Source organism: Sminthopsis crassicaudata, chromosome 2 (assembly GCF_048593235.1).
Source record: "Sminthopsis crassicaudata isolate SCR6 chromosome 2, ASM4859323v1, whole genome shotgun sequence".
Lineage (NCBI taxonomy): Eukaryota > Metazoa > Chordata > Mammalia > Dasyuromorphia > Dasyuridae > Sminthopsis > Sminthopsis crassicaudata.
This window is the reverse complement of record NC_133618.1, coordinates 140,055,547-140,068,442: the sequence shown is the minus strand read 5'-3', so window position 1 is coordinate 140,068,442 and position 12,896 is coordinate 140,055,547. Positions and strand designations below refer to the sequence as shown.

At 37.5% G+C, this 12,896-nt stretch overlaps 1 protein-coding gene across 1 annotated transcript in view; it reads right to left on the bottom strand.

The window, feature by feature from the left end:
• The window catches only part of ATP6V1B2 (ATPase H+ transporting V1 subunit B2), a 29,489-nt gene extending 16,842 nt beyond the window's left edge, over positions 1-12,647 (bottom strand). The window contains 1 exon segment of the mRNA XM_074287454.1: positions 12,393-12,647. Coding sequence (XP_074143555.1) covers positions 12,393-12,537 — 145 coding nt within the window. The 5' untranslated portion in view covers positions 12,538-12,647.
• Between the last annotated feature and the right edge of the window lie 249 nt (positions 12,648-12,896).

Here is a 12,896-nt window from a genome sequence, read left to right as displayed (position 1 = left end):
CCTGTCCTCAAGGAGTTTACAATCTACTGAAAGAAAGGCTTCTGAATATATGTAAAAAAAAAAAAAAAAAAAAAGTAAATACAGACAAGATAATTTGGAAGAGTAAAAAGAAAGCACTGAAATTATCATGTATGTATATACCATATATAAACAACTAAAAGACTATGAAGAAACTTTAAAGAAAACTAAAGTTGGGCCAGCAAGGTAGTGCATAGAGCACCAGCCCTGAAGTAAGGAGGACCTAAGTTCAAACCTGACCTCAGACACTTAACACTTCCTAGCTGTGTGACCCTGGGCAAGTCACTTAACCTCAACCTTTTAAAGAAAAATATAAAGAAAGCTAAAAGTAAGAGGAATTATTTCCAGGAGAAAAGTAGGCCAGTTTGGCTGAAACAAAGCATTTATAAAGGTAACTAATATGCAAAAAGCCTAAAAAAGTAGGTATAAATCAGACTGAGATCTAAGACCTTTTCTTTCCAAATATAGCCCATCTCTAAATATGGTCTGTTATAATTAACTGTTCAGTCACTCAGTCACATCCAACTCTTTGTGACCTCATGGACCAAACATCATGGACATTCCTTTGGAAAAGAGTGGTTTCCCAATTTTTTTCTCTAACGGATTAAGGCAAACTGAAGTTAAGGGTCTTGCTAATTCAATTTAGAGACAGTCTAACCCTTCAAGGGAGATGGTAGGCTAAGGTTATATTTTGTACTGCCTCCATTCCAGAATATGTCTAAAATAATACTTGAGTATTCACATCTAGAATCTCCCCCAAAATGTGGGCAATAGATATCCTTCTAAAAAAGGGTATTCAATGCACAAAACAGACAGAACCATTGGTTTATCTCCTTCACTACGAAAAATGCTTAAGGAGATCCATTAGTAAATGTTAATATAGCATAATATAATATATTATATTATAATTATATATATTATATATATAATATATAAAAAATTATATTATATATTATAATTATAATATAATATAATCCATTAGTAAATTTAAAATCCATTAGTAAATGCTAATATAGAAATTCAATTATTAAATGGGCTTTAAATACCAAAGCTTAAAAAGATGTATTTTATCCAAGAGACAATTAAAGTTTTTTGACTAAGATCATAAGATTATAGATCCATAATTAAATGGGCTCTCAGAAGCCATCTGGTTAAACTTTCAGGAGGAAGCTGGGTTTCAAATATTCTGACATTTTCTAACTGTATCCCATTAATATATCCTTAGTATAATTCAAGTTAGCAGCTTTCATTTTCAGAGATTTTAAAATCCTTTAATCTTGGCAATTAACTACAGAAGCATACCAGGAATTAAAAGTACAAAGGAAGAATTGTAATTTTCCCAAGAAAATAATGAGACAGGATCTGAATTCAGACCTTTGATTCCTGAAGCAGCAATTTCAACAGTACCATGATGCCTCAGAGACATGCTAAAACTTATGATTTAAGATTATGCTGTCAATTACATGAAATGAATTGAAAGAGAAAAAGCCTCTTATGCCCACTGACAATTGCTACTGAAATTGAGGAGTGAAAAAAACCTGAGTTTCTTTAAACAACATTTGCATCTTTACCTTAATATAGATCTCATATGAAGAACTAACTATGAAGAGAACAGTCCTTGGACCTGGGATCAGATCACATCTAGAGTCTGGTATGAAGGTTAAGTGATTACATTTTAGGAAAGAGTTAACTTGTACATCTCGGGGGAAGATGAATGTTATTAAATAATGAAGTTACTAAAATCGTGTCATACTGAAATTTGAAGTAAGGTATGTATCCCAAAGTATAGAACGCTTAAATTAAGGATAATATGATAGCATGGAAATCAAATATCTGAACAGCTGTCACATGGATGTTTGACCAGACTACTTTATGGCCATTTGTAACATGCCCTCCTGGCAGTTACTATTACTAGTCTGTCCCAGGCCCAACAGAGTACCTTTGACCACTGAACTTTTCAGTGTCAACTCTACTCAGCTCTCCTCCTCTGAGGCCTTCAAAGGTCTCGGGCCACAATTTCTTGAATATATAGTGTAATAACCGATAGCATGCTCAAGAACAGCCATGTGTAATCTTGAATGCCTTTATTATCCCTACTCACATAATGCCCTGACTTGTTAACTCCCTAGTGAACACCCGGTCTGAAGACCCACGTGTTCACTACCAAACTCCTTACCTCTCTTGGCTATCCATCAGCTTGGCTTGACTACCCCAGGCTAGGGAGCCAGGTTAAAGAGAGAACTAAGGAGGAATAAATGGGCAGATTTTGGCTTCTAAGGGAAAATTACAACTAGCTCAAAGTGAAGAGAAAAAACCTACCTTCTGAGGAAGCAAATTCTATCATTAGAAGTCTTCCAGTGAAGACCACACGACTGCTTCCCCAGGAAATATTTTCCAATCAGGTAGTTGGTCTAGGTGACCTCTGAGGCCCCTTCCAACTCAATTCACTGTATCTAGACTGCCCCATATCCACCATGTTGCTCTGTCCTGAAGCTAGTCAATAATCTGTCCCTTTTCCCCTTCTAATTACCACCTCTTGATCTGGGAATCCAGATCAAATCCATACTATTATCCCTGAAAGGGACTACACAGTTGCTAGTAACTCCACTACTCCTTGTAATTTCCTAGACCAAATCAATCTCCCACCCCAAATCCCCACTCCTAAATGTATAATGTTCTCTCTTTAGAATGTAAACTTCTAGGGGTAAGGGAGTGTTTCTCATTTAGATTTTATATTCCCATAAGCTAGCACAGTGCCTTTGGACATGGTACACTTAATATGTCTTTTTACTAATTCATTCACTCTATAACATGATTCTGATATTTTCCAGCCATGCCTTGTTAATATATCCTTAATATAACTTAAATTAGTGGCTTTCATTTTAAGAAATTAAAAATCCTCCAATCTTGGCAAGTCTAACTACAATGGAAAATAAAAATATAAAGAAAGAATTTCATAACAGTTTCTTACAACAGATCTGACAAATAAAAACTTCAGCATTAAGCTACATAATCAGAAAAATTAAAACAAACACATTTTAAAAGTTCTAGAAGGCATGAAATAAGTTTACAAGAAGCTATTACCATCTTAGGAATTTCTCACTTGCTTAAGTTCTCTAAAGTCTAGGAACAAATTTTGGAAAAAGACTAAGCAAAAATAAAAGTGTTTAATAGTAGGAGCAAAAAATTTTAATATCAGTATTTGAATTCTTGAGGACTTCAGAGGTAAGATGTGATTTACAGCTGGGAAATAGCATTTATTCTGGTCCTTGTTTCTAACTTTCTTACATAATATCCTCTACTCCATCTATTATGGTTCCAGCTACAAACTGGTCACTTTGCTGTTCCTCACATCCTCCACATCATTTCCTAATCCCATGCCTTTGTACTTGCTGTTGCTTAGAATCCTTTCTCTCTTAATTTCCACTTATTAAAACTTACAGACAACCTAGAAGGCCTTTCCCAGTCAGTTAGTCCAGTGTCTTCTCTTCTAAAATTACTTTAAATTATTTACACACACACACACACACACACACACACACACACACACACACACACACACACCATCTTCTAAGCAACTCTTTTCAGAAAGGTGTAGGGAGTGTGCTTATTTGAGAGTTGCATCTACCACTGAAACATAGTTTTAATCCCCATCACTAAATACAAATATGTGTACAAACTACACTTCCATTAGAATATAAGTTCTTTGAGGGCAACACTTATTTTGCATTTTAAATATATATTCCAAGAATAGCTATTCTTAGCACAGTTCTGCTTTGTTGATATATCTCATCATCTATGATGAGTTCACTTCTACCCCCAAAATAGAAGGTATTTTAACATAGTACTTGCTCTGAGAAAAAAAAAATACAAATATCTATAAAGATATGTACATGTAAACATTACTGTCAAAAAAAGGGGGCCAAGACTTGCCAACTCTCAAAAAATTAGCAATGTTGACAATGCTCTGATATTTATAAAATTTTGAGTTTTTACATATTCTATCTTATTTGAATCTCAGAACTACGAGTAAAATAGGTACTAAGGATATTATCACTCTCATTTTGCAAGAATATGAGACTGGAAATACAAGTTACTTGTCCCTCTTTAACTTATACAATTAAGTATGAACTAAGTTTTGCGTCACCAGATTAAAGAATGCCATTCTTTGAACTAAATGGTGCATGGTATATATCACAAAGGGCCTAAATTTTCCCCTTAGAACATAAAGAAAATTATGAAAATTTCAAAGCAACTTACATTCTCTTTAGAAGATCTTCAACCATTTTTAAATTTCTATACAAATAGCACTAAAACTATGTCCAAAAATTTCACACTCACCAGGACTCTAAATGACTGAGTTATCATAGGAAAAAAAAACAATTGCACACCAAGTCAGATGATTTGAATTCAAATCCCAGTTCTGATCCATAGTTATGTGTCACTAAAAACAAAATCATTTTACCACCTCTCGAAGGCTCAGTTTCCTTATAAAATATTTGCAGTAATTATTTCATCAAGCTACAACCAAAAATTCCAGCTTTATTTTCCTTTTCAAATTTTGCTTTATTTCTATATCCCTCTCATTTTAAAAGTCAGCTTTTTAAAGTAGCTAGGAAAAGAAAAGATTTTGTCTAATTTTGGCATGCCATAAGTTTCAAGGATCTTATCTCATTTCACTTAACAAACTAATTTTTAGAGATAGTTACAATCTAAATAGTTAGGCCTCAAAGGGATTCTACAGATCAAATAATCCAAAATAAGTTCCTCTTCCCCATTTTACAGAGTTAAACTCAGGACAGCTAGGATCAAAGTTGTATGCAAAAATTCGAATTTGATATATGGGAAAACTTTTAAATTCAAGTTATTCAGGAATGAGCTAGAAGTAATGTAACTGTTAAATGTTTTATGTGAGCATTTATACCTTTGAGAATTGAGAAGACCAAATCAATGTTTATTGTGTTGATCATTACTCAAGACTTAAGAAAGTGATGCAGAAAATGTTAATAATGCAAATTGGACTTGAAGAGTAAGGTGTATTTTTTTTCCTTCAGAAAACCCATTTACTGCATATACCTGGAACTAATTCAAAATGGAAAGGATCATTTTAAGAGGTAACAGTTTCTTTCTCAGTCATCTTTAAAATCAGGACCAATGTCACACAAGGTATAAGTAAGCAGAACTGATATTCAAAATCAGGATTTCCAAATAGTGTGTGTGTATGTGTGTATTTTTTTTCCTAAGACAACTGGGGTTAAATGACTTGCCCAAGGTCATATAGCTAGGAAATATTAAATGTTTGAGGCTGGATTTGAACTCAGGTCCTCCTGACTTTAGGCTAGCTCTCTATCCATTGTGCAGTCTAGCTGCCCCAAATAGTATATTTTTAAAAACAGATGACACCAATCACCAGCTCTTTCAGGATTTCAAGAGATCTGTTATTCATGACTTCATTTTTCTTTGAAAAAAATGACCTACCTCTTAAAGACACTTTATAAAAAGAATGCCTCAGAATCTCATGTTTGGCATCTCATCTGATCTGTGTCAATAGGGGAAACAGCTGAGAAAAAAAGCCCACAAGGTTTTGCCAGTCACAAGAAAACAGTATGACCATGCGAGAAAAAAAAAAAAAAAAAATTGAGTCATGGTTATTTCCTGGAAATGGAGAACATGAGTAGGTTTCCAGAAGACAAGAAAGAATTACTGGTTCATCAAAAGGAATCTCAGGGCAAACAGAGCTTCCAGTAGCTTCTGATCTGGGCTCATTATTTTATAGTTACGCTTTGTACTTTAGTCTAACATTAAGTTTGCAATGATCATGTACAATCAGCCGCTTTCCCCATCAAGTTAACTACTCATATCTAATTAATTATCAACTATAATTCTAAGCCCTTACTTCCATTTTACATTGGACAATGTCATGCTGGAATGTTTTTTCCTGATCTGAACTTACTGCTTACTTGGCAAGATTTATTGTAGAGATATATCTAAGTAAATTTGGTGCTACAAGTCCATAAAAAGCAGGTTTATTAGCACCAGCCCTTAAGTCAGGAGGACCTGAGTTCAAATTTGACTTCAGACACTTAACCCTTTCTAGGTGTATGAGCCTGAGCAAGTCACTTAACCCCAATTGCCTCAGGAAAAAAAAAAAAAAAAAAAAAAAGCAGATTTATTTATAATGGCTTGAGTATGAAACTGTTGGGGCCGCTAGGTGGAGCAATGGATAGAGCATCAGCCTTGAAGTCAGGAGGACTTGAGTTCAAATCTGGTCTCAGACACAACACTTCGTAGCTATGTGACACTGAAGCAAATCACCTAGCTATGTGACCTAATAAGCAAGTCACTTAACTCCAACTGCCTCAGCAAAAAAAAAAAAAAAAAAAAAAAAAGCTAATGCCGATTGAAAAAAAAAAAGCATTAGCTGGGGAAAACGATTTTGAAACTGTAGAGAAAATAATAAGACTTTTATTTGTAGTTATTCATGCTATTTCAATGTTTCAGATTTTTTAAAATTTCATTTTCTTATGAACTTAAAAAAGGCAGGATGATATAATGGGTAGAGAGCTGACCTTGAAGTTAGAAAGAGCTAGGTTCAAATACCACCTCTAAAAAAAATACTGGTTATGTAGTGACCCTGGGAAATTTGCTTAACCTCTCAATATTCCAAGCAACTCATAAGATTGCAGAACAAGAACTGATGTGCAGTTGTATTAGAAGTTCCATCAACTGATGAAATCACAGATCAGTCAAAAAGAAAAAAATTAATGAACTTAAATCACTAACAAAGAAAAATATTCCAAAATCAGTAGTTTTTATTGTATTTAATTCAGTTGCAGAACTATTCACTGAAATATCAATTTTATCATTATAAAAAGGATTTGTTTTCCAAATATAGTAACCAGTCCCAGTACTCAATGGGCAACAGAAAAATCTGACAATTTGCAAATCTCTGGGTTGACTCAAGTGGGTCCTAAGATAACTCACAGAAAGGTTAGACCTAGCACCTGTTTTGAGTTGGGGACTGGGGAAATACAATCGTAGGAGAAAGTAAAGTATGTTGACATTTTTCCTGTTCATGACTACTTTTACTACATAATAAGTTGAAAAGAATAAAACTAAAGCATCAAAATGGATAAATCAGTGTGTTCCTGCTCCACTCAGACTTAGGTTCTTAAAACTTGTTAAAAGAATGAATGGCAGAAGAACTGAAAATATTTGGAGTTTATAGATAAGGCTCCTCTAGACCTTACTTTAGGTTGGAAATCAGTGCCCTAGAGCAAAATGCTGCCCTCTTTAAAAATAAATGAAGTTTTTCTTTGCTTATAACTGGGGGGGAGGGGGGAGGAAGAAAGGTCATTTGGCTTCCAATTTTAGGTTTTGGCTTCAAGAACTTAAATGCCTATGGTACTATTCATGTTTTCTTTCTTTAAAACCGATTGTCTGAATATGGTCTCAAATCATAAGAATAGTGCTTTCTCAGAGGCTTAATTTTAAGAAGATGAAGAAAAAATATTAAAGCTAAAAAGATTAAGAATGCTCTGCAGTTAAGTTGTTGGTGAATTAAAAATAACTCAAACACTATTAACTAAACTGAAAAGTCTGAAATGTTCATATACAATTCTATTCCCACCACCTTCTTAAATATGTTGCACTTCATTTTGAAACATGTAGGCTTACATTCTGTTCCAAAGAGAATGCAGTTAGCTACTGGAATGGTTACACTATCTATGGGAAAGTCATTTAGTCTCTCTGAGTCTTAGTTTCCTTATCTGTAAAATGTTTCCCAAGGCCCAGTAAGCCCTGTTTTAGATCTAAATCTATAATACTATCCCAAAGGTAGAAACACCGACTTATATAGTCATATATTTAAACAGGCGGAGTAGAGAAAGAGATCTAACACTACATTTTAACCTATAACAATATTTAACCAGCATTTATTTGCCACATGATAACTTCTCAAAGAAAAGATTTCAATTACCATGTTGTCTTAAAAGTTAATGTCAAAAAGGGGAGAAGAGGAAGGCAAACCCTATTTACAAGTACTTCCATTCTTCTCATCCAAAAGAAAAAAAAGAAACTTTCTTCAGAAATGTTAGCAAGAATGTGTTGGGATAGGGATAAGGTAGTGAAGTGGATAGAGCACCAGCCCTGAAGTCAGGAGGACCTGAGTTCAAATGTGACTTCAGACACCTAACACTTTCTGGCTGTGTGCCCCTGGGCAAGTCACTTAACCCCAAATGCCTCAGAAAAAAAAAAAGTGTTGGGGTTTTTTACCCTCTAAAAATTTTTAGGAAAATTTCCTGTAGCTCACTTAAGTGGAAAGAACATAGAACTTGGAATCAGACCTTCCAGGCTCGGTTTATGTGACCAGGGACAATTCACTTCCAATTTATCCAGTTTGTGAGTCAGCCAATAAACATTTATTGCTTGCATATTGTCTTCCCCCCATTAGAAAGTAAGCTTCTTGAAGGTAGGCAGGTAGGTAGGCAGTTTTTTATTTTTATCCCCAGAGCTTAGCTTAATGCATGGCACATAGTAATCACATAATAAATATATATAAATCTGTTTTCATTTCTTTGGGCCACATTTGCAAAATAATGTGGTTAGAACTGATAGCCTCAAAAGTTCTTTTTAGCTAGTGATCCCAAGGAATTCAAGATAAGAAAATGTATAAGTAAAAATTTAGATATTCAGTGATCTAATTCAAAGAGGCATACTATTACATATTTAAATCTAAACAAGGAACAATTTACCCAGCCTTTTTCAAAGTCTCAAGAAAGTTTGGTCAGATGACATTTTCCCACTTCCCCACCCTAGGCAGGGCAAGAGTTTTTCCCAACAATACCCTAGCTACTTAATGATTGTGAAATTTTCAAGGGGGAAATTCTGTGGCAATTGCATAATATAAGAACCACCCTTTTAACCTCAGACTCGTTATTCAAACAATATCTAAAGCAATTATGTATCTCATAACTTTATATAATAAAGGGGAATCAAATACCAAAGTATTGGAAACCTGGAAGATTACAATGGGGCAGCAGTAGAGTGAAGGTTCTAAAAGACTGCAAGTAAAGCTTTGATTATTTCTAAATTTTAACAAAGTTGACTCTGGGTTATGATCAATAAAAGAAACCGATCTACTCCAAAATGTTTAAGAGCCACAAAATTTATGCATCTTACAAAATCACTCAAGATCTTAAAATAATCAAGTTCTAATTTTCCTGTGGCATAAGAGAAACCTAGTATGAAGCTAAGTGGCACAGAAGAGAAAGTACAGGGCCTGAAATCAGGAAGATCTGAGTTCAAATACAGCCTCACACACATACAAGCTGTGTGACTTTGGCCAGGCCACTTAAACTCTTTTTGTCTCAGTTTCCTCCTCTGTAAAATGGGCTTAATAAGTGTACCTACAATTGCTGAGAGGATTAAATGAAATAATAATTGTATAGGACTTAACATAGTACCTGGCATATAGTAAATTGCTATACAAATATCAGCTACTATTTTTATTGTTAGTGGTATCTCACCAAAGCACAAAAACTGCTGGGTGAAGCATTAGACCTGGAAGCAGGAAGATCCGAGTTCAGGTCTAACATCAGACATTTTCTATCAGTATGACCTAGGACAAGTCACTTAACCTCTGATTACCTTAGTATCCTCATTAGTAAAATAAGGCAGCTATTTGCCAAGGTAGTAGACTAAAAAAAAAAAATCTGTAAAGTGCTTCCTGAACCTGAAAACACTAGATATTATTCAGATGAGAAAGTACATATCCTTCACTCTTATTTAGTAACTCCACTTAATTTCTGGCTGATCATTTCTTCATTGATTACCTTCTAAGAGAAAGAGCTCAAAAGCAGTAGAGGTCTTGGTCATCATCATCAGGAAACCCCTTTCTTTAGCCACTAAGAATTATCAGTAATAATAATCAGAAGAATGAAATCAGTTCTGTATCAACTTAAGATTTACAAATGACTTCTCACAACAATCCAGTGTTGGGTATCAGTTTCCATTTGCACAAGGAAATCGAGGCTCCCAGAGAAAGGACTTGAAAATACTCATAGCAAATATTTGTTACAAATTTCATTTATAGTGTGCCAATCAAATTTAAAATGGAAAAATTCAAAATTCAGTAAGTTTCCAAAAAGTGCTAATGAGTAGCACTAAGAATATGGCAACTATTAAAAAAAATTATTCTGGCATTATTTTTAAACTACATGTGATACCCATCCAAGCTTTCCTGATAGTCCAGGGGAAACTAAACTTCTATTAAAACCTCTAAAGAACAAAGTACGTTCATTTTCTATTAGAGGCTAACTAAAAGTTTCAGCAAAACTCAACCTCAGTTTCTACATCCATAAAATGAGAAAGTTGGGAAAGAAGGTCTCTGTAATCCTTTCCAGCTCTAATTTCTGTAACCAATGGATTAGGAGGTTTAAATGGTTTTATGACCTATAACCATGAAGTTTAGATAATGCTCCTAATATAGTGTTTATGCAACATTTCAAACTCTGAGAGCTGACTAGATTTACAATATATAATTTTTAATTAAAAGTTTCAATCTCTCTCAAGAATCTAAAGGAGATATTTAAAACAAAGTATAAAGTGAATAATTACTGCAAATCCCCCCTTTGGAACTACTTTACCTTTCTAATGCACATTTTTTTTTTCTTAGAAACACTCTTGGAAATAAGTTGACAAAAAGAGGGAAAAAAAGTATATGAACATCATCAACCAAAAAAAGAGTTTATTTAAAGAATTACATAGCTAAAACAGATCTTGGAAAACATCGAGTCCAAATCCCTTATGGGGGCGGAAAAGTAACTGACTAGCCCTAAAACACATAGCTAATTAGTAGCCTTTCCTGACTCAAAAGGAAAGGTTCTTTCCATCAGGAGACACAACAATTCTCCAGCTGAATATTAAGTTGCATGGAATAATATATACCACAGACATGTACTAGCTGCGTGACCTTGGGCAAGTCACTTACTCTTGCTTGACTCAGTTTCCTTATTTGTAAAATGAGCTGGAGAAGGGCATGGTGTTCCTCAAGAAAATCTCAAATGGGGACACCAAGAGTCCAAAACAAATGAAATGACTGAACGAGAACAAAGCTTCTCAAGCATTTCCCAAATCTATGAAAAAACTAATGCAACATTTGTTAAGGATCCCTTGCTTTAGCTGCTTTCTATTTAATGAGACCCCACTGAAAAGGGCCTCTCTCGGATTAGGAAGCCAGCCTTGCTCTCATTCCCAGTTACTCTGCAGTGCTGTCACATGACACGGTAACTGATCAGGATCTGATTAGTCAGACAGGAGAAAAACCCAGGCAAAAACCCTTCTTGTTGTTTTCAGCCTGTGCAAAGAACCGCTCAAGGACGAGAACTGCTTTAGCAATTATGACAAATTTTAAAATCCGACCTCCCCAATTTAAAAAGCACCACAATAAAAAACACAGCGCTGCCAGCCAACCCTAAATATGGTCCAGTCCAATGGTTCATCTTCAGTCCTAGAACATGGTAGCTACTATGAAACTGGACTCTTTCCCCCAACGAGCACCATCTCCTCTGCTACGAATCTGCTTCACCTAGCATTAAGGCCTTGACAGCAATGACAACAGCGTGGACCCACGCATAGCACGCGCCCCTCCCCCCCCAAAAAAGGTTATGGGAAATAAACCTCTCGGTATATGGGTGGGGATGAGGAAAGAACTAAGATAATCTGGCTAGGAAAAGACTTCAGATCAAATACCCTCCTCGGAGGGGGTGGGGGAGGAGCACAAGTGCGCGGGGATCTGGGTCCCAGTTCGGTCAGTCTCGCTGAATGACTTCAGGCAAATTCCTTGTCTCCAAGGAAGAGAAATCGCCCCGGAGCTGACTGACCTCGAAGGCTCCTTCCAGGTTATCTTAAGCATCCTCCCCCACCAAAGGCCAAGCTCAGGCTCTCCAGTCCCTGCCCACTAAGCCAGGAATGGCAGCTGGAGCCCAGCGCACCCAGAGAGCCCCGAGGTGGGGGACGTGTCCGTGGTCCCCGAAATGGCAAAGCGCAGAGCTACAAGGCTCAGGGGCGGCCTGACAGCAGGTGTCGCCGAGGCCTGGGCGGGGACAAGTCCCCGGCTTCGAGGAGGGCCCGGGAGCGAGAAGGAGGGGGTCAGGATGGGGGTGGAAGGGCGCCGTTCCTCTCCAAAACCTGCACCCGCGGCGCTGACACACTGAGGGAGGGGGAGCGCGGCTCCCGCGGGAGCACACCTGGCGCTCGCTGGGCGCGGGAGAGGGAACGCAGAGCTAGAGAGATGGAGTCTCTTCGCCACAGCCTAGGCAGGTGAGGGGGTGGGAGGGGAAAAGGGTCGGCGCTCCCTGCCTGCAGCTACTCACTGAGGCGGGGTTGAGAGAGGTAGTCTCGGTTGGCGGCCAGTATCTGCTCCCGGGCCCCTGCCTGTGGCCCCAGGCCGGGTTTGGACGACCTGGACATATTGGGCGCGGACCCGTTCACGATCCCCCGAACCGCTCGCACCGCCATCTTGTCTCCTCCGTCCCGTCGGGCCCCAGGAATCCCACTGCGCAGGCGCAGATATAGCCGGGAGGCCCGCACTCCCGGTTTCGTCTACGCGCGCGCTCCCGACTTCCTCCCTTCCTGGCTCCTTTCCTCTCTCTTGCCTTCTCTCTAGCTCCATCCCCCACGCCGTTTCTCCAGCCCCGCCCCCTAACGCCTACACTCAGGGGCGGGGTCGAAGGGAGCTGGCCAGAGTGCTGGGATGGGCCTGATGAGCTGGAGGGGAAGACTAGGGAAGGAAAACGGAACATACAAAGTAATGAGCTGAACATCAAGGAACAGTCAGAATGTAGAAGAGGGAGGAGGGTAAAACCGAGGGGAGACCT